Here is a 22,766-nt window from a genome sequence, read left to right as displayed (position 1 = left end):
TGAATAGGTTATTTTATTTTAGTGTTCTGTTGGAAGCCGCCCAGAGTGGCTGGGGTATAAATAAATTATTATTATTATTATTATTATTATTATTATTATTATTAGATATTATATTATATTTGATTTTTGTGGGGTGGGGAGGGCAGAGGGAAGCATTACCTGATATGACCAGACCTTTCCATTTCAGTCGAGGTCTTGTCATCTCCTGAGGCCAAGATCCTGCATTTGCCTTCCAAAATATTCTTGCACAGGGAGTGAATGAGGACCAGTTGTTCTTCAGAAACAATGTTCCTTCAGGGTTTCCCCACACTTCCAAAAAAATACAAAATATTCCCCAACACCAGCGATCTTGGCAGCTTCGAGGGTTGCTTTTAATTGCTCCTTTTTCAAAGAGGGTTTTTGGACAGCTGGCCATGTCCAAACCTGATCTGTGATTCGTCTCACGGTTTTGGATGTGAAAACATCTGCCTTCATCTGTTCCTTTGGCTGGGTGTTTTAATTCTGCTGGGATGTCTGCCTGTCCTAACCGCTGTATGCCAAATCTTGTCCTCGAGTGCTGGGAAACAGAGAGAAATATATCTCCTCTCTTTCTCCCTTCCTCTGGATATCAACTCACCCTTTTTAAAACACCTTTCTGTAAACTGAGGCAGCATGTGCAGAATCAATGTCAAGCTCCTAGTCCTCATTGTTTAGGGTTGCCATATTGTTCACCTTATATATATATATACAGAGAGAGAGCATGTGCGCTTTTTGGAGCTATTTTTTAGGACAGCCCTAAAATCTCCTATTAATCCCTGTTTCCTCCTCCTCATCCTCTATTCTAAGCTAGTCTTCCCCAAAGCCTCTTGAAAATTCTTCTGCATTTCCATAGAATCACGAAACTTTAGGGTTGGAAGCGATTCCAAAAGTCATTTTGTCCAACCCCCTCAGATGTAGGACTCACAGTGCAAATTTCTCCCCACAAACACATTTTTGCAAGCCGTTCCCCCGATATAATGTGTTTTGTGTTTTATTTTTACTCTTATATTAATCTATACAGTGGTACCTCGGGTTACATATGCTTCAGGTTACATACGCTTCAGGTTACAGTCTACGCTAACCCAGAAATAGTGCTTCAGGTTAAGAACTTTGCTTCAGGATGAGAACAGAAATCGTGCTCCAGCGGCGCGGCAGCAGCAGGAGGCCCCATTAGCTAAAGTGGTGCTTCAGGTTAAGAACAGTTTCAGGTTAAGTACGGAGCTCCGGAACGAATTAAGTACTTAACCCAAGGTACCACTGTATGTGCACTTCCCACTAATATATCCATCCCCCCCCCAAAAAAAACCCCCACCTCGTTCTGGTTCTCAACATTTTGGGAAGTGCAGATATGGTGGATTTGGTTTGAAACATGAGCTGAATCGAATTCCATCGCCCGCTCCTCCTCCTCCTAGGCTCTGCTTGCAAACTGGCTGAAATGCGGCAATAATTAAAAGCCTTAGGACCGGCTAATTGTCATCCTTAGAAGGTCATTAGAAGGTCAAAAGATAGCCTCCCCCCCCCCCTTCTTGACTTCTTGGGTGAAAAGATTACTGCTTCTGTTCTTAGTTCGCCTTGCAGCTGAGGGCAGCCTTGCTTGGAGAGGGCCATTTGTTTGCAAACAATCCCATCTGATTTACCCATCAACCTTCACTTTCCTAGGCTCCTTGCCAAGATCCTGCCAACCTGTGGCCTGCGCCCACTCGGCCCCCGCTGAACGGATTAGCACGGGGTGGGGTGGGGATGCTGCCATGTCCTTAAGGCCCCGGCGACATCTTTTTTTCAAGAGGGGTTTTAAAAGCTACTTTCCATGGATGTAAACAACAACAAAGTCCCCAACCCCAGACCAATTGCATTTCGCCTTAAAAACCACATCGCTTGCTGAAATGTTCGTGTGCCGGGGGTGCTTTTTCGGGGTGGGGGAGATTGTGTTTGTGAAAGGCAGAAATCACGTCCCTGGGCCAATGCTAAAATTAAGGCGCAAGTGCAATGAAGTTGATTAAAACAGTGTGGCATTTGGGCGTGTTGTGTTTTTCAGTTTTCGGATTCCAAAAAAGGTGGGGCATTCATTGCCTTGAGCCAATACCAACTCGATCTGATTTTAGATTGCAGATGGTGGAGAATTCAAAAGAAATTGTAGGTTAAATTGATATAATTTTGTTTTGCTTTGTAAGTAAAATGTGTGTAAAGTTGCATGTTTTTTAGTCGTTTAGTCGTGTCCGACTCTTCGTGACTCCCTGGACCAGACCACGCCAGGCCCTCCTGTCTTCCACTGCCTCCCGCAGTTTGGTCAAACTCATGCTGGTAGCTTCGAGAACACTGTCCAACCATCTTGTCCTCTGTCGTCCCCTTCTCCTTGTGCCCTCCATCTTTCCCAACATCAGGGTCTCTTCCAGGGAGTCTTCTCTTCTCATGAGGTGGCCAAAGTCTTGGAGCCTCAGCTTCAGGATCTGTCCTTCCAGTGAGCACTCAGGGCTGATTTCCTTCAGAATGGAGAGGTTTGATCTTCTTGCAGTCCATGGGACTCTCAAGAGTCTCCTCCAGCACCATAATTCAAAAGCATCCATTCTTCGGTGATCAGCCTTCTTTATGGTCCAGCTCTCACTTCCATACATTGCTACTGGGAAAACCATGGCTTTTACTATACGGACCTTTGTTGGCAAGGTGATGTCTCTACTTTTTAAGATGCTGTCTAGGTTTGTCATTGCTTTTCTCCCTTTTAATTTTGTGACTGCTGTCACCATCTGCAGTGAGTAAAGTTGCATAGAAACCATTAAAAATGATTACCAAGTACTTAAAGATATGATGATGATGATGATTAAGATTCAGCATTACGAGACTTTTCAGAAGGTAAAATTAAAATTCTTTGGTTTTCCAAAAGCAGTTTATGTATCTGGATAACTCAGTTGATTAGACTAGAGGATTATCAAGGCCTCTTCCAACACTACAATTCTTTGACTCTATGATTCATCAAACGTAGTCTTACCAAGCTAAATGTTGCACGGTCACATAGTAGCAAATTTGAATCTCTCACACCTCAAAATGTATTTTTAAGACTGAAGAAATGTGCAAAAATTAAGTTCCACACCTGTAGTGATAGCTGTGTTAGCAACATGGGTTTTAAACAGAGGAGAGAGAGGGGGGGAGAGAGGGGGGGGGAAGAAAGAAAGAAAGAAAGAAAGAAAGAAAGAAAGAAAGAAAGAGTGTTTGGTGGGTGCTTACTCAGGTGCAACGACCTTCCAGGCGTGTTTTGATAAAACAGCATGGCTTTGTTAAGTTGCTAGTTCTCATTGCAAATTTGCCTTTCCACGGTGATACTTAACGTTAGCAACCTGTGGGTTTTAAAAGGAGAAGAGAGAGCGAGTTTGGCATCTGGGCTGAGCGTTCTCTTGGGTGCAGTGACCTTTTCAGACATGTTTTGATTCCACAAAGCGGTGACCTTTCCTTACACAACTCCCAGCCAAGGATGCCTTTTTTTTTTTAATGTAGCCGATGTAACTGATTTAGAAAGATAAGTGGGGAATGTGAGCGGGTATATTTGGACGGTCCACTCCATACGGTGCCAACGCAACAAAGATTTGGATGGTCCCTAGCCGGATAAAAATACCTGCCACTGGATTAAGGAAAGTTTGACTAAACAAAGGGAGTGGGCCCAGACCTCACAGGGCTGTCACTCTTTGAGGCTCCATGACAACCTTGTGCCCGGCGAGAGGAGGTATCCGGTCTCTCCTCTTTATCCTGTGATAACCGCAGTAGCGGGACTGGTCCATGCGACGTCGAGACGTTTTGGTTCAGGTGGGTGATGGTGATGCTCAGAGGAGGATGGAAAGGTGAGAGCGGAGCTCTTGGGAGGCGTTTTTTCAGTGTCAGCTTGTGATAAATAATGATATTTTTTTATAAACGAGTTGATATAATGAAATGAAGAGGCGACTGGATGGTTGGTGCCAAGCTTATGTCGGAAGGTTGTTGCTGAGGACTTGAAACCTAGGGCCAAATTCAACTAATGGGTCCTGCTGGAGGATGTAAGGACATTGGCGCAGTGGGGCTTTCCCCCCTCTCGCCTCCCCCTTGCACCGCCCCCATTCCCCCAAATTGGCTCGGGGTGCCAGGAGAACCCCGACAACGGTGCCTTGGGGTGCAGAGCGGAGTTGGTTCTCCCAGGCAAGCAGAAACTTGCCCGAACTTTTTAAAAACATAAAAATAAAGCTGGGAGACTCTGCTTTCTTGGAGGTTTTGAAACAGAGCTCAGTTGGTCACCTGTCAAGAGTTCTTTAGGGCTGATTTTTGCATTGCAGGGGCTGGGACTTCCAATGACAGTGGAACCTTGGTTCTCAAACGCCTTGGTATACTCAAACAACTTGGGACCCAAACACTGCAAACCTGGAAGTAAGTGTTCCGGTTTGTGAACTTTTTTCGGAAGTTGAATGTGCTCCGTTTTGAGTGTTATGCTTCTGATTTGAGTGCCAAAATTCCAGTTTGAGTGCCACACTTCCGATTTGAGTGTTACGCTGAGGTCTGTCTGTTTTTGCTATTTATTTTACATTTTTGTGGCTCTTTTTTTGTTTTTGTGACTGTGTAGAACCCAGTCCAGATACTGATTGATTTGTTTTGTGACTGCAGTACATTGTTTATTGCTTTCGTTTTATGGATCAACGGTCTTGTTAGATAGTAAAATTCATGTTAAATTGCTGTTTTAGGGATTGTTTTTAAAAGTCTGGAACGGATTAATCCATTTTGCATTACTTTCTATGGGAAAGCATGCCTTGGTTTTGGAATGCTTTGGTTTTGGAATGGACTTCTGGAACATATTGAGGTCAGACCTCACCTGGAGTACTGTGTCCAGTTCTGGGCACCACAGTTCAAGAAGGACACGGACAAACTGGAACGTGTCCAGAGGAGGGCAACCAAAATGGTCAAAGGCCTGGAAACGGTGCCTTATGAAGAACGGCTAAGGGAGCTGGGCATGTTTAGCCTGGAGAAGAGGAGGTTAAGGGGTGATATGATAGCCATGTTCAAATATATAAAAGGATGTCACATAGAGGAGGGAGAAAGGTTGTTTTCTGCTGCTCCAGAGAAGCGGACACGGAGCAATGGCTCCAAACTACAAGAAAGAAGATTCCACCTAAACATTAGGAAGAACTTCCTGACAGTAAGAGCTGTTTGACAGTGGAATTTGCTGCCAAGGAGTGTGGTGGAGTCTCCTTCTTTGGAGGTCTTTAAGCAGAGGCTTGACAACCATATGTCAGGAGTGCTCTGATGGTGTTTCCTGCTTGGCAGGGGGTTGGACTCAATGGCCCTTGTGGTCTCTTCCAACTCTATGATTCTATGATTCTACGATTCTAAGTTTGAGAACTAAAGTACCACTGTATACCATTCTATGGTTCTCTGTGTTATAAGAAAAAACTGCTCCTATATACCTTATTGGGTATCCAAGAGCCTGTACAGAGTCCTTATGTAGGTTCTCTATCGGTAGGAGAAAATAACAGTGGCCAACCAGAGAATATTGAGAAGCAAAGCGGCTAGTAAGCATGATATTTATTAAACGGTTGTAACAGAGTCCCCTGCTCCGCCCACACAGGGAGGGAAGAGAGGAACCCAGAACATTGGTGTGCGAGCTCTTATTCAGTGGTACCTCGGGTTACATACGCTTCAGGTTACATACGCTTCAGGTTATAGACTCCGCTAACCCAGAAATATTACCTCAGGTTGAGAACTTTGCTTCAGGATGAGAACAGAAATCGTGCTCCGGCAGCGCGGCGGCAGCGGGAGGCCCCATTAGCTAAAGTGGTGCTTCAGGTTAATAACAGTTTCAGGTTAAGAACAGCCCTACAGAACGAATTAAGTTCTTAACCCGAGGTACCACTGTATACAGTAAAGGCTTTTGAAATTGCCTCCCCTGTAGCTCAAGACCACCCCCTCAAAATATCATGCATACATCACAGAAAGAGGTGGTCCTCAGCAGAAATACATTACAGGGGGCGGTCTACAGCAGAATACCTGTCTGTCAGGGTACCTGATAATGGTCACTGATTGCTTTACCTGGGCAGCCAGGCCATTCCTTTTGAGATGCTCAATAGTTCCTGAATCCAGGTATACACAAATACGCCCTAAAGACGGGAGTTGGGAGCAAAGAGACAATGGGGAGAATATTTGAGGTTGCTGGAAGAGTCAAAATGGCTTCAGGGTTGCTCTCCTGTACTATTTCAGACACGTGGTTTATATACTTACGTATGTGTTTGCCTTGTAAATTTATGAACGTTTATTACCGGTATATATGACCTTAGAATTTCTGTAACAATTGCCTGGTTCCGTATTCTGCTCTTTCTCTTTTGCAAGTCTTGTGCATGGGATAATTCAGCTCAGAACATGAGTTCTATATTTTTTCATTGCCTGCGGAAGGGTCGTCCCCAAAAAGATCTGAGCGCTCGGTTCCTCTTTCTTTCGTTTTGCAAAAAAATCCAGCCTTTGAGGCACAGAGGCGAAACGCGGTTGGCACGATGGAGCCCGCTTGATCGGAATCTGTTGCACATTTTTATGAGCCAATTTCCTCTTCTGGTTCTTCAACCCCCCCCCCCCCAACAAAAAATGCACTGAGTGACTGATTTATGAGTCACCCAAAACAAGAGTCTGGGTCAGCTTTCCCCCCTCTTCCTTTCAGAAAGGTCAACGAGGGGTTACGAGTTCAGGCATCGTTCAGGGGGCTTTTACGAGAGGCAAGCCCACCCACCCCCAAAATCCCCCCGCCAGCCTCCTTTTACAGGCCCACTTCTATAAGTCAACATTTAAAAGTGGCAGAGACACACAAAAGAGGTTCCAAGCTTCCGTTGTTGACTTTTGAACGCTGACATTTTCCTTTTTTTAAAAAAAATAAAATTTGTTTCTTTAGGGAGCTGGAAAGGTCTTGAAACTGGGGGGGGGGGGGGGTCTCACCCCACCCCAGGAGAAGAGGGGCTTTGCGGCAGAGAGAACAGGCTGCTACGCAGATGGTGAGGTTGCGAAAGGGGTCTGGTCTTCCCTAAACCGACGGCACGAATCAGGAGGCGATGGGGTCAGCAAGCCACGGCCAGATTGGCAGGTAAGTAAGGGGGCAGCCCTCATTTGGGGGGGGGTCTGGGGTGGCAGGGTGTCTGGATGGGCCGTAGGTAGGGAAAGACTCCTCCTCTGAACCCTTGAGAGCTGCTGCCAGCCAGTGCAGGCCGTACAGAGCTTCCTAAGTCAGCCCTGCATTTGGAACCATGAGGACTGGAATCTTGGCATTATTTTAAAGCCACTGGTAGAGCGTCTTCTTTGCATGCAAAAGATCCCAGGTTTGATCACTGGCAGATCCCGGTAAGGCTGGGAAGGACTCTTGGCCTGAAACCCCGAAGAACCGCTGCCGACGGAGAAAAAGGGATGCCATGGTCTGATTCTCTAGAATGCGGCTTCCTGGGTTCCATATGCGCATAGTCTTCTGTGACACGTGACCTCTGCCCCATGGCGCTTACAGAGCAGGAAAGGAGGCCAGGGAGAGAACTGAGCAAAAAGGCTAACGCATTGTAGTCATTAGAGTGTTTGACTTAGAGCCTGCGAGCCCAGGGTTCGAGTCTCACACGCTCAGCTACATTTTTTAAATTTTTTTTAGCCTTTTTTTTCTAAATAAACAAATCATGGGTTTTTAGCTAGCTCCTTGTCTGTTCTAATTATTTTGGAAGGTTTTAAGTTGTTGTTCTGAATTGGTTGTTGCTTTTTACTGGTTCTGTTCTTTTTTTTAGTAAACCGCTTTGAGGGTCTTTTTAACTATCATAAAACAAATTTTATGAAATAGATAAATAAATATGTTGTAACCTTCCCTCCCCAAAAGAGATAAGGGCATCAAACACAAGCATGTTAAAACAATACAGTTTAAAAGTAAGCAAAAATGTGTTTAAAACTTTTTTAAAAATCCTTAAAACTATCTAAAAGCAATTTACCAACCACGTAAAAACATTTGAGAGCACTTAAAATTCTTTTAAGGGATGCGGGTGGCGCTGTGCGTTAAACCACAAAACCTAGGACTTGCAAATCAGAAGGTAGGCAGTTCGAATCCCCGTGACAGGGTGAGCTCCCGTTGCTTGGTCCCTGCTCCTGCCAACCTAGCAGTTCGAAAGCACGTCAAAGTGCAAGTAGATAAATAGGTCCCGCTCCGGCGGGAAGGTAAATGGCGTTTCTGTGCGCTGCTTTGGTTTGCCAGAAGCGGCTTAGTCCTGCTGGCCACATGACCTGGAAGCTGTACGCCGGCTCCCTCGGCCAATAAAGCGAGATGAGCGCCACAACCCCAGAGTCAGGGGTCCCTTTAATGGTCAGGGGTCCCTTTACCTTTTTAAAAATCCTTTAAAAAGCGAGATGCAGACCCTCACAGTTGTCCATTATCAAGTAGTTTTCATGAGGCCTTCCTGGAACTACGGTCTCTCAACCTTGAGCCTACCTCACAGGGTTGTTGTTCTGAAAAAGGAAAGGAAGAGGATTTGCTCCTCTAGCTCCTTGGAGGAAAAGGATGGCTATAAATGTCACGATAAATAAAAATGAACAGAGGCAAGTTGGAAAGGGAGGCTAGGGCTTCAGCCAGGGGGTGGGTGACTGTGGCAGTTATACAGACTTAGCACTGAGAATTAGGGCTAAGCAATTGGGAAAGAGATTTAACAGGAGAAAGGGAATCTGGAATAACAAAGTCCCCGCATATGCACTTATTTAAACAATTTGCAAGAGTGCGTTTAATCCCACATATGCATTTATTTAAATAAGAATGCTCTTATTTCCACATACGAGTTTATTTAAATTGCCCTGCTTTCCAAAGGGTTTTCCAAACGTACAATAAACGGAGCCTGTTTTACGGCAAGTTCAGCCAGAGGGCTGGACCCAGTCTCCCTGCGGAACCCCTGCAAATCTTTGCCTATTAATTTCACCATTTCAGCAATATCCAGAGGGGTTTTTTTGCAATACCTTTTTCTTTGATTGGTACGACTTGTATTGTTTATTTATTGAAATTATATACTGCCCTGTACCCGCAGCTCTCAGGGCGGTTTACAGAATAAAGTCAAAATATAAAACCATAAAATCCATAATCAGAATAAAATAAAATAAAAATTTAAAAGGGCATAGGATGTCAATCAATGGCCAGTAAAGCCAGTCTTTTAGCATGTTCTGTTTGGGGAGCCTGGATTTTGAAAAAAGTGACCCTTACCTCTCTGGGCTTTTGTTTCTGCTTTTTGTTTTTGTTTCACGAGAACTAGAAACTTGCCCTGACTCCCCACATATTCCTGGTTTGTGGCATTTTTGTACTGAGGCAGTTTGAGGTCTTTCTGTGTGTGTGCTTGTGTTTAAAAGGCTTCTGGGCATAGATTTTGGCAGGGTCAGAAAGGAATCCATCTCTCGCCCCCAGAAGCAGAAGCCAGCCAGGTGCGCCCTGGTATTTATTGATTTCCTCTCTTGTCTGGAGTGTTTCAGGTAACAACCTTCCCTGCGGGGCAAAGATAGCAGACTCGGTCCAGGTGTTGCACTGATCTGCTTCGACAACTCCGCCCCCCCCCGCCCCCATACGGCCCTAATTGCAAGGCAACGGACAAATTCATTCCCCCCCCCCGAAAACAAAATGGAGGCAGCAATGTTCATTGTTGTTGTTGTTTAGTCGTTTAGTCGTGTTGTAGCACCCTGCTTGTGGTTAACGCTTAGCTGGAATGAAATATTCAACGCAGCAATAGAGAAATTAAAATAGTAATTTATTTGTCAGACAAATAAATAAGAGGCTCAGTGGTACGTGGTTACCAAGCTCTGGCCTGGCCTCCTGCCATTCTGGCCAGCACTTATATTCCCTTAATCCAGCCCCCTTTGCTCCTCCTGTGGCTGCCTCTGTCCAATCAGCCTGGTTGAAATTCCTATTGGCTGTTTGCTAGAGCCAATCACAAAAGATACACCCACAAAAGATACACCCACTTCCTTGCCCTTATATGGGAGACAAAGAGCTATATATAAATGACAAATAAGTAATAATATATCTTACATGGAATCTTAATTACCAGCTCACCTCTTGCCCTTCTTGCCCTATTGCCTTCTAAAACAAATGGTTTAATCTTACATTTTATGTTCAACAGATGTCAAGGATCTTGAGTTTCACATAAACATTGAAAGATTTCCTTCATTTAATGTTTCTAAACAAAATGCCTGACAACTATATATCAAGACTGCCCGGATGGCGTCTTCTGTCTGGCAGGGGGGGGGGCTGGTGGCTGACTTAATTTCAGGATAAATACAACTCTTACAACCATATGAAATAAGAATCTAGCATTCCTTAAATCCTTTGCATAATTACATTTAAGCCAATATATTTAAGCTAATATATTTCATACATTTATCATAGGTAGCCTCTTAAAAGAATAAAGCTTCTCAAAGTGAAAAGGAAGGAACTCAATAAAACACAGCTTTTAAAAGAAGCCTCTTCAGTTTGCACCTCCCCCTTTCCCCCTCCTCTCCAGCCTCAAAATAAAATAGGAAGAAGCTGCTTCTTCTGCCAAGCCAGTTGCCTTTCCAACATTTAACACATTTTAACCTTTTTTAACTCTCTTAGTTTAAGAAACAGCTTTAGAAGAGACTTCCCCAAAAATGCTCTCTTTCTTTCTAGCTAAATGTTTTTCCTTCCATTTGCTCCTGGCCTTTCAACCTTAGAAAGAAGATCTGGCTCATTTTACTGGGAGGCACATTAGTATTATCTTTCCCCATTCCTAATGGTGTTTTCTCAGCCTTGGGGCAGCATATGTAATTCTCCCTTTTTATGACTTTGAGAATTGTTTTTCTACTATAAATCAATGGGGCCCTTCTTGTCTTAGGAGGAAAAACATCTTGCCAAGGTTCTTTTAGGCAGCTGGTCTTTTGCCTGGCATGAAACATTTGAAAATCCTTTTTTTTTTAAGCTCATTTTTAAATACAAGCCTTGATTGAAATATATAGAAGCTTTGATAAACATGCAGGCTTATGATTAGATGCCTCATTCCCCCCTTTCAAGCTCAAGGACCTTCATCCCAAGTGTCCTTGATAGCTTGACCTTCATCATATTCCTGAGGTAAAGCTCTGTATAGGGCCATGATATGAGGTAGAGTTTCATTTGAAACCATCTTGCTAATTGTACTTCTAAAACATGAAATGATACATGGCATCATACATAAAACCAATACTACTACTGTCAAGAAAAACAAGCAAGACAATAGTATCCCTTTGAGTCCTGTGACATTAGGTAACCAATTGGTGAGCCATCCCATATCCCATCCTTCCCATGTTTGTACTGGGACATGTGCTATATTCTCCATCTTTGTGGCCAACACACGGATTGCCTCACCATTATCAGAAATGTTAAAGCAACAGGCATTCCCTGTCAAGTTCAAGACTCCACATAGGCCTCCCTGCCTGGCAAGTACATAATCCATTCCCATTTTCAGCTGCAAAATGGCGGCTCTACTTTCATCCAACTGTTGTGCAATAAGTCTCAAACTCTGGGCCGTTGCATTGGTTACAAGTTCCACTACTGCTTGCAATCGAATTATTCTGTTTAGATTATAAATAGGATCCCGTGCCCCTTGTATGAGCTCACCAGGATTCCAGGAGGCAGGATCATAATAGGCTATAATGCGCTCTGGCGGCCAATCATCAGTACCGCTCCAACTTTGGGTACTTCCTCCTGCTATATGAGAAATATCAGCATTCCTTCGTGTTCGCCTGGCCGAACTAGTGGGCATAATCCACATTGGTGGTAATACCCAACCCAAGAAACAAGTCCCACTCCATTTGGAAGGGAGTTTCTTGTATGCCCATTCTCCACATATCCACCACAACCATCGGGTCTGAGGTTTTTGGTACGGGGAATACAGAAGGCGAAATACCAAAAGGGGTAGAGAGTTCACAGTGCAGTATGTTAGATTGCCTTTTTCTGTCACAGTTATGTTCCACACCACTTTCCATGCATGAATAAAAGGAGGTGCACAGGGCAAGGTATTCCGAGTTCGATAGGTAGTACCGTGTGCCCAGGTATGACTATTCTTCTTATAATCCCAAGTATAGTGACAATGAGAAGAGCCTATCATGGGAGAATCAGCTGCATCTGATGATTTATGTACACAGAATTCCCCTTGTACAGGTATAACTCGTAATGGTTTAGTTGAGTTCCATCCGGGGAAATTCTGTATTTCAGTTTGGTGTGGCATTTCGCTTACCATACCAATAGCATCTAATGGTATCGGTAATAAGGGCATACCTCCCTCTGAATCATCTGGCCCAAGAGAGCAAACAAGGCAATTGGTCCTATTTGCAACATTAGCTACCATTTCAGCTAAACCTACCCACATATTGTGGTCATGGCTGAATCCATATTTAGCCAATTTGGTCAGATTCAAGGACCCTTCCCCTTCCCAAGGGATCAGGATTAATAAAATCATGTTGATGTCTAGTATATGCATTCCTTCCACAAAAGATTACCTTATTGTGATAGCAAATAATTATTAGCCCCAATATAATTCCCCCAGTGACAGAAATGGGGAACCACCAAGACCAAAACATATATCCCGAGGATCCCCAATGAGTAATATCTCTGATAATTGTTCCACAAGGGGGGGGCAGTCAATCAATTGTATTAGAGAATCTTTCCGTTCACAGTCGCTGGTTCAGACGCTCCTCAAGCTTCAGGCGTGCGCAGGTCAGCCAGCTTCCAGGTTGTGGCTGCAGCAGGCCGGTCGTCAAATGTTGCCCGTGACCTAGCCCGTTCCCGGTAGGGCTAGATACAGGGGTTTTTGGAGAGAGTTAGTTTTAAAGGATTAGAGGGGTCACCTTTGCACGTCCAACTGCCTTCAGACTTCTTCAAACGAGAGTGATGAATCCAGGGGGTCACCTCAGCTACCTTCACCGCTGTTGGAGTAGAGAGCAAGACGGTGTAAGGTCCACGCCACTTAGGTGCAAGTGGATCACGTTTCCACTCTTTCACCCATACGCTATCGCCAGCCTGGAACTGATGAATCGGCTCGGCAATGCTGCACGGCGTGCGCTCGAGGGCCCACCTGTTAAGAGAAACAAAAACACGGGAGAGAGATTGCACTTGTTCCTGTGTCACATGGTCTCCTATTTGTTTAAGGTCAGCTGGAATATCCTGAACAAAGGAGGGCGGTCTCCCATACAGGAGCTCAAAAGGTGACAACTTAAGTCTTTTTGTGGGTGCACACCGAACACGAAACAGTGTTATGGGTAACACATCTACCCATCCCAATCCCGTTTCCTGGGTTAATTTTGCCAATTGGGTTTTCAGAGTCCGATTCATTCTTTCAGTTTTCCCTGAACTCTGAGGCCTATATGCTGTATGCAGTCTCCATTTTACTTGTAGGACTCGACATACATCTTGTACTACTTGATCAATGAACGCTGGCCCATTATCACTTCCAATGCATCTAGGTAATCCAAACCTTGGGATCAATTCAGTGAGGAGTCTTTTAGTTACCTCTCGTGCCTTTTCAGTTCGGGTGGGAAAAGCTTCAACCCATCCGGTAAGAGTATCTACAAACACAAGGAGATACTTGAATCCCTTAGAAGGGACCAGCTCTGTGAAGTCCACAATTAGGCTTTCCATGGGGACGTATCCCACATGCTGAATTCCAGGAGGTTGTACCGGTCCCTGCCTGGGATTGTTTTTAGCACAAAGAACACATTTCTGTGAAATGCAAGTTGCTAATTGTGATAGATTAATAATATACAACTTCCGACTGAGACTCTCTCTAGTTGCAGTACCGCCAAGGTGAGTAGATTCATGATAATTTCTTACAATTGTACCTGCTAGATGATGAGGTACATAAATCCTATTGTCCGGCAGGATCATCCAACCGTCCTTCACAACTGCTCTTTCCTGTTCAGCCCACTTCCTCTCTTCTGGGGTATAGTGAGGTTTAACATCTTCCGGAACTACCTCTGGTATGAGGGCTGCTATAAATCCTCCCACAGGCTTTTGGGCTGCCTCTCGGGCTGCTTTGTCAGCAGCATGATTTCCTCTGGTTATTGGATCCCTTCCTCGTCCATGACCTTTGCAGTGCATTACAGCAATCTGTTCTGGAGCCCATACTGCTTCTAACAGGATTTCTACTTCAGGTCCATATTTCAAAGCCTTCCCGTGGGCTCCGATTAGACCTCTTTCTTTCCATAGAGCTCCATGTGCATGCAGGGTTAAGAAGGCATATTTTGAATCAGTATAGATGTTTGCCTTACATCTGGCTGCCAATTGCAGAGCTCTAGTTAAACCTATAAGTTCAGCCTTTTGTGCTGAGGTGCCAGCAGGCAAAGCCTCAGCTTCCACAACTTCCTCATTGGTGACCACAGCATATCCTGCTCGTCTGGCACCTTCATGCAGGTAACTGCTACCATCCGTATAATATACAACATCTGGATTTTTCAATGGCTCATCTTTCAGATCAGGTCTACTGGAATAAACTTCATCCATTACTTGGAGACAATCATGTGATTCCTCATCATCTACCTCTGGTAGGGGCAGCAAAGTCGCTGGATTGAGCATATTCACTACTCGTAGATGAATCCTGGGATTTTCACACAATAGGCCTTGGTATCTAGCCATCCTTGGGTTCGTTAGCCAATAACTACCCTTATATTCCATGAGTGTCAGAACAGCATGAGGTACATTCACATACATCGTCTGGCCAAAGGTAAATTTATCAGCTTCTTTGACAAGGCTCGCAGTGGCCGCTACTGCCCTTAGGCATGGAGGCCATCCTTTTGCTACTGAGTCCAATTGTTTAGACAAATAAGCTACTGGACGGTTCCAACTTCCTAATCTCTGGGTCAGGACTGCCGCTGCAATCCCATTCTGTTCATGTACATACAGCTGAAAGGGTTTTTCCGAATTAGGCAATCCAAGGGCTGGTGCCTCCATAAGTCGCTGTTTGATAACTAAAAAGGCTTGTTTCTGCTCAGGTCCCCATACGAATGGGTCCTTTTCTGCACCTCGAGTGCTTTCATGTAAGGGCTTGGCCAGACTACTGAAATCAGGTATCCATAGTCTACAAAACCCTGCTGTTCCCAGGAATCCCCTAAGTTGTTTTCTTGTGGTAGGTTCCTTGATAAGGCAAATAGCTTCTTTCCTCTCTGGTCTCAATGCTCGTTGTTGGTGTGAGATGTCAAAGCCCAAATATTTGACCTTTTCTAAACATAACTGTGCCTTTTTCTGGGAAACTCGGTAGCCAGCTTCCCAGAGCAAGTGGAGCAGTTCCTCTGTCCCTTCTTTACAGGTATCAAAATCCTTTGCAGCTAGTATAAGATCATCCACATATTGCAGAACCACCTTTTCTCCCGGTGTTGAGGGGTAACTTGTTAGATCCCTCGCCAAGGCAGTGCCAAATAAAGTTGGGGAATTTTTGAATCCTTGGGGCAATCTTGTCCAGGTTAGCTGGCCTTTTGTTCCTGTCAAAGGGTCTTCCCACTGGAAGGCAAATATAGGTTGGCTCTGTGGTGCCAGCCGGCAACAGAAGAATGCATCTTTCAAGTCCAATACAGTAAAAAATGTTGCTTCTGGTGGGATCAAACTCAGCAAGGTATATGGGTTTGGCACATTTGGGTGCAAGGTCTCGATAGCCTGGTTTACGAGCCTCAAGTCCTGCACTGGCCTATATTCATCTGTCCCAGGTTTTCGAACAGGCAAAAGGGGTGTGTTCCATTCTGATTGGCAAGGCTTAAGCAGACCATATTTTAATAGGCGGTCCAAATGTTTCTGGATGCCCTCCGCTGCTCGCCGGGGTAAGGGATATTGCTTTACAGATACAGGGGTAGCCATAGGTTTTAGGGTTACTACAATTGGAGCTATATTCTTAGCCATTCCTGGTGGGCTATTTTCGGCCCATACTCCTGGTGGCACCTGTAAAGTTCGGAGGAGCTTGTTTAATTCTGTATCCAATGTGGGTTGGACTTGCAAGGCTGACATTAGGCGCCATGATTGTTCCTTAGGTACTGAGAGGGTAATTATTCCTGCTGCTTTTGATGGCAGTTTCATTTCTGGACCTCGAGGAGTGAAAGTGATTTGGGCCTGCAATTTGGACAGCATATCTCTACCTAAGAGAGGTATTGGACACTCAGGTATATACAAAAACTGATGGGTTAAACGATGTCCCCCAATCTGGCATTCCAAAGGTTGGAGGAAAGACCTCTTGGCTGACTGTCCAGTGGCACTTTTAATGACTACACTTTTAGATGCCTTTTTCTGCAATAGTTCTGGGAGTACCGAGTATTCAGCCCCAGTATCAATCATAAAGTCTATTAAATGGCTCCCTAATTGAATCGTGACCGTGGGCTCCTGGAAGCCTAACTTTATGGAGTCCGGTCGTTCCTAGTCTTGGGTAAAATCCTCTTCTGCCAGTCCAATGAAATTGTCTCTACTCCGTCCCTGTCCTGGTCTCTGATATCTTCCATCTCGGATCATTCCCCGTCCCCGTCCCTGGTTTCTTGGGCCGGAGCCGGAGCCTGGGCCTGGGCCTGGGCGTACTTCTTCCAACCTCAGGGGTTCAGGACACTCCCGCTTCCAATGACCCTCCTTCTTGCAATTTGCACATTGATTCCTTCCCAGTGGTGGATTCCTTCCTCGCCCTCGCCCTCCATTTAAGGGGCGGTGGTCTTGCTTCACTGCTGTGGCTAGCATTACCATCTTTTCCTTCTGCCACTTCTTCTTCTCTTGCTTCTCAGCCTCATCCCTATTCCGATAAACTCGGCGTGCAATGGCCATAATTTGGCTCATCAGCATCCCTTCCCATCCTTCTGATTTCTGAATTTTCTTACGAATGTCAGAAGCGCACTGGGCCACAAATGTAGCAGTAATCATTCTACTGTTTTCAGGGGCTTCAGGGTCAAAAGGAGTCCATATACGATAGGCTTCTTGCAGCCTCTCTAAAAAGTCTCCCGGACTCTCATTTGGTTTTTGTTCTACTTCTGAGACTTTAGACATATTAGTGGGCTTCTGGCATGCCCTGCGGATACCTTGCACAAGTGTCTGGCGGTAGGTGGTGAGTCTGGCCAGGTGAATTGCATTGTTTGGATCCCAATTAGGATCTTCCAAGGGAAAGTTATCTTGGAGATGACGGTCAATATTATAAATATTTCCCGCTCTGGCCTGCTCACGCAAATATATCTGTGCCTTTTCAATTATGTCTCTCCTTTCCTCAGTGGTGAACAGAGTATTTAGGAGCTGGCGACAATCTGTCCAAGTAGGGCTATGAGTATTTACTATTGAAGTCACCAAGTCCATCATAGCCTGAGGTTTTTCTGCAAAAGATGGGGTGTGTGTTTTCCAATTCATCAGATCTGTAGTTGTGAATGGAATATATTGCAGGGTCGAAGTTCGAGGTGGCCGTGGTCCGGGTTGCCCATTAACCAGTGCAGGCTCCTCAAGTGCATCAAATACTCTTCTAAGAGGGGCTACTACGTGATCTTTCTCTTCACTTTGCTCTAGGGGCCTCAAATCATAGGGGATGGTATCTGTCGCAAGGCGTTCTTTTAGCAGCTTTATACGCCTGGCTGTATTGCTTGCTGACCGAGCAAGGTCTCCCTGTAACTTCTGTAACATTTCTCTGGGACTTGGATGTACAGGGGTTTGGGGTGGGCAATCAGTTGTTCCACTAAAGGAGACTGTAGATGGAGGTCTATTAGGAGTCACAGGTGGAATAACCACTTCTGCTTGGGCTTTATTATAGAACTCCAATGCCTCCTGAAGATATTTATCATAATCTATCAAGGAATCAAGCTCTGTGACTCCACTCCCATTATTCATTCCAGTTTCTTGCCTTGGGGTTACAACTGGTGGAGTGTTTGGATTAAGCTCCCTTCGATGTGGAGCATAGGGTGGAGGTGGAAGCACCTCTTCCTCTGGCCCCTCAAAAATGGGTTTGAGTTTATTTGGCAAGATTCCTTTCCTAGCTTCGGCTTTTACAGCCAATAATTTGCATCGTTTGACTTTGCATTCCCTTATCCATGGAGGATTTTTATTTAATGTGCTCAGCCAGGAATCTATATATGGAAATTGTTCTGGGCACCCTCCAGTTTCTTTGGCGATATCAGTCCAAAGTTTGCTTACTAAATTTATATCAAAGGTTCCCTGGGATGGCCATCCAGTAATTTGTTTTGGCCATTCTAGTTCACATAACGTTCTCAAGCGCTCTGGCGTCATTTTGACTCCATATGCCCCTGAGAAGGCTTTCTTAAAATTATTTAACATACACTCAAGAGGTGTATTTTCCCCCTTTGAACCCCCAACTCCCATTGTATGGCCCTGTGAAGTATCCACTCAGTCACTCACAGACGCGCTTCGTGGGTTTCCTTGCCTAGTGAAGTCGCCTTACTAGGAACCGAAGTACTGCCCACTCCACACTCGGGTCAGCTACAGATTGCTCTGTACTTTCTCACACATACAATGCGCTGGATACTTCACCACACTCTACCTCCCAATCCTTCCCTTTCCCTACACCAGATCACCATCTGATGTACCCAACCACCTAGCGTACTCAGTTTCCCCTTACTGAGACGCAGAAGTTTGATCAAGACTTCTCTTCCTCCCAATTAATTGGAGGGCCAAAAATCCCTTTGTGCACTTACCCTTGGTTGGTTCCCTGTTTCCCCCGGTCCGTCGCCGCCAGTGAGCAGGGTATCAGACAGACGAGTCTTCTGCGTTCCCCCTGGAAAAAAATTACCAGTGCGCGCTTTGGGTAAGCAGTTGTCCTCTCTCTTGTACCCTGCCCAGTAGGGCGAAGGGGCTGCGTTCCAGCAGACCACTTATCCGAGTCACAGGGCACCATAAAATGTAGCACCCTGCTTGTGGTTAACGCTTAGCTGGAATGAAATATTCAACGCAGCAATAGAGAAATTAAAATAGTAATTTATTTGTCAGACAAATAAATAAGAGGCTCAGTGGTACGTGGTTACCAAGCTCTGGCCTGGCCTCCTGCCATTCTGGCCAGCACTTATATTCCCTTAATCCAGCCCCCTTTGCTCCTCCTGTGGCTGCCTCTGTCCAATCAGCCTGGTTGAAATTCCTATTGGCTGTTTGCTAGAGCCAATCACAAAAGATACACCCACAAAAGATACACCCACTTCCTTGCCCTTATATGGGAGACAAAGAGCTATATATAAATGACAAATAAGTAATAATATATCTTACATGGAATCTTAATTACCAGCTCACCTCTTGCCCTTCTTGCCCTATTGCCTTCTAAAACAAATGGTTTAATCTTACATTTTATGTTCAACAGATGTCAAGGATCTTGAGTTTCACATAAACATTGAAAGATTTCCTTCATTTAATGTTTCTAAACAAAATGCCTGACAACTATATATCAAGACTGCCCGGATGGCGTCTTCTGTCTGGCAGGGGGGGGGCTGGTGGCTGACTTAATTTCAGGATAAATACAACTCTTACAACCATATGAAATAAGAATCTAGCATTCCTTAAATCCTTTGCATAATTACATTTAAGCCAATATATTTAAGCTAATATATTTCATACATTTATCATAGGTAGCCTCTTAAAAGAATAAAGCTTCTCAAAGTGAAAAGGAAGGAACTCAATAAAACACAGCTTTTAAAAGAAGCCTCTTCAGTTTGCACCTCCCCCTTTCCCCCTCCTCTCCAGCCTCAAAATAAAATAGGAAGAAGCTGCTTCTTCTGCCAAGCCAGTTGCCTTTCCAACATTTAACACATTTTAACCTTTTTTAACTCTCTTAGTTTAAGAAACAGCTTTAGAAGAGACTTCCCCAAAAATGCTCTCTTTCTTTCTAGCTAAATGTTTTTCCTTCCATTTGCTCCTGGCCTTTCAACCTTAGAAAGAAGATCTGGCTCATTTTACTGGGAGGCACATTAGTATTATCTTTCCCCATTCCTAATGGTGTTTTCTCAGCCTTGGGGCAGCATATGTAATTCTCCCTTTTTATGACTTTGAGAATTGTTTTTCTACTATAAATCAATGGGGCCCTTCTTGTCTTAGGAGGAAAAACATCTTGCCAAGGTTCTTTTAGGCAGCTGGTCTTTTGCCTGGCATGAAACATTTGAAAATCCTTTTTTTTTTAAGCTCATTTTTAAATACAAGCCTTGATTGAAATATATAGAAGCTTTGATAAACATGCAGGCTTATGATTAGATGCCTCAGTGTCCGACTCTTCGTGACCCCCTGGACCAGAGCATGCCAGGTATTCCTGTCTTCCACTGCCTCCCGCAGTTTGGTCAAACTCATGCTGGTAGCTTCGAGAACACTGTCCCACCATCTCGTCCTCCGTCGTCCCCTTCTCCTTGTGCCCTCCATCTTTCCCAACATCAGGCTCTTTTCCAGGGAGTCTTCTCTTCTCATGAGGTGGCCAAAGTATTGGCGCCTCAGCTTCAGGATCTGTCCTTCCAGTGAGCACTCAGGGCTGATTTCCTTCAGAATGGATAGATTTGGTCTTCTTGCAGTCCATGGGACTCTCAAGAGTCTCCTCCAGCACCAGAATTCAAAAGCATCCATTCTTCAGCGATCGGCCTTCTTGATGGTCCAGCTCTCACTTCCATACATCACTACTGCGAAAACCAGAGCTTTAACTATACGGACCTTTGTTGGCAAGGTGATGTCTCAACTTTTCAATAATGTTCATTATTAATCCCTTTATTTAGCAGAATACCACTTTGACTGTAGCAAAACCTCTCAGCCATTTGCAAGAAGTATTGAAATCACCCACCTGGGAAAAGTTCAAAACTTTTAAAGGTATTTAAAGTTAACAGAAAACAACAACAACAAAACAGATTTAAACCCCTCAAATTCTACGCATCTGGGGGCAGGCTTGCCTAAATGACTGCATTTTAAGCAGGCGTTGAAGAAGAGTATAGAAAAGGCATCAAGTGGCAGGGAGTTCCAAAGTTTAGGTCAATTTCTTGCAAACGCAGAACGGATATTATGGGGCGCTGGCTCCACAGGTCGATGCAGTTGAGGGAGCACGTATCGAAAGGTGAGATCCGAGGGCCAGACAGAGACTGCTTGAGGGCCACATTTGGGAGTTTGAGGGCCGCATTTGGTCTAGGACGATGACAGGAGCTGGAAGTGGGGGGGGGCACAGGTCCCACAGCCCCTAGCGTGACCTCTTGGGGTCACGCAAAGGAAAAGGGTGTGTGTCTTTTTTTCCACCAAGATTTATGGGATTCCTTTTCACGCATTTCAGGCAGGGAATTCCCACTGAAAGCTCACGGGGCGCAACCAGAAGACCCCCCCCCCCAGCTGGGGTTCCAGTCCACCAGATGCCTCTCTCTTGGTGGGGTCCGTCTGCGTGATGTGGGGGGAGCCAGGAATTGGTTAGCGTTTCCTACCCCAAAACATATGCAGTCCAGATGGCGTAGCAACAGCTTTTCTTTTTTTAAAAAAAAGGAAATGAGGGGGTTTTCTTTGGTGGGTGGGGTAGTATCTTCTGCAACCTTCCTCTGAAATCGGAGGGCTTTCATAATTGGCGAGTGGCAGAGAATTTCAGAAGATAATTTGGCCCATTTCCCTGCTTATTTTTCTATAGGGGAATCTGGGGCCGGCCCTACTGTTAGGTGGGTGTTGTAAAGCGGCAGCCAACTGCTGTTTAATTTGGCCAAAAACATTATATAAACATTATCAGGAGGTCTGCCTAGCTAAGTATTGTCAACTCAGACTGGCAGCTGCTCTTTCCAGGGGACATTCCCAGCCCTACTTGGAGAGGCTGGTGGGTTTTGAACCCGGGACCTTATGCATGCAAAGCAAATACTCTCCCGCTGAGCTAGGGGGCCTTCCCCTTAAAATGAAGCTAAGGTTCCAGTCCTCGTTGTTCGGAATAGAGGGCTGATTTAAATAGGAACACAGCAAAGGGCTTTCTGTGGAGCCTTTTCAGATCGAAAACCAGGACACACGTCTTCCTGGTCAAGTCACGTGACCCATGCCGTGATTTTGCCCCTACCCAAAATGCTTTTTTGCGGGGCAAGAGCGCAGTGCCAGGGCTCGTGATAACACAGCACCCAAAATGGCAGCCACAATCTCATGCGAAAAAATGTTTTTTCCCGGGACACATGATGGGTATGCAGAGTTCGTCTACAGCAGATCTCCAGGTTTTAAGAAAGTAAATTAAACATCGTAGCCCAGTGGTTCTAAAACTTATTTTCTCTAGGGCACACTTGCAGAGAAAAACTTGCTCGCACCACACCAAATTTTGTATTGCTAAGAAATACATCAGAAGAGAAAAAATAAAAACCCTTAGCAGGGCTTGATTCATGGGACATTCAGAAAGTATAAAGCAAAATGGCTACATAAGAACATGAATCACTCCCAAAATATAATTATAAACGAGCCTCTTATACACGTGCCTGAAGTATGTATACAGACTCAGTGACAGCTGTGAGCTTGCTTTTTCCAGGTAATCTCATTTATATTAGGTCTAATTGGAGACTTATTAACACTCTGCTGTACAGTGGTACCTTGGTTCTCGAACTTAATCCATTCCGGGAGTCCGTTCGACTTCCAAAAACGTTCGGAAACCAAAGCACGGCTTCTGATTGGCTGCAGGAACTTTCTGCACTCAATTGGAATCCATGTCGGACATTCGGCTTCCAAAAAAAGTTCGCAAACCGGAACACTCACTTCCGGGTTTGTGTCGTTTGGGAGCCAAAACATAACAAGTCACAAGGCGTTCAAGAACCAAGGTACGACTGTACTTCACTGACATGTTTAAATGTTTATTTGATTGCCCTTT

At 44.8% G+C, this 22,766-nt stretch overlaps 1 protein-coding gene across 4 annotated transcripts in view; it reads left to right on the top strand.

Annotated features, from left to right (window-relative positions):
- ADAMTSL4 (ADAMTS like 4) overlaps window positions 1-22,766 on the top strand; it is a 98,225-nt gene that overhangs the window by 22,170 nt on the left and 53,289 nt on the right. For 3 of the 4 annotated variants that reach the window (XM_081840831.1, XM_081840829.1, XM_081840828.1), the window contains one exon: window positions 6,902-7,090. In XM_081840831.1, the coding sequence (XP_081696957.1) occupies window positions 7,059-7,090 (32 nt within the window). In that variant the 5' untranslated portion in view covers window positions 6,902-7,058. Of the gene's footprint in view, window positions 1-3,731; window positions 3,811-6,901; window positions 7,091-22,766 lie in introns of those variants that run through there. The other variant, XM_081840830.1, reaches the window with a different exon arrangement.

Source organism: Podarcis erhardii (assembly GCF_964252035.2).
Source record: "Podarcis erhardii genome assembly, chromosome: 15".
In the NCBI taxonomy this organism is placed as follows: domain Eukaryota; kingdom Metazoa; phylum Chordata; class Lepidosauria; order Squamata; family Lacertidae; genus Podarcis; species Podarcis erhardii.
This window is presented reverse-complemented; position numbering and strand designations above follow the sequence as displayed.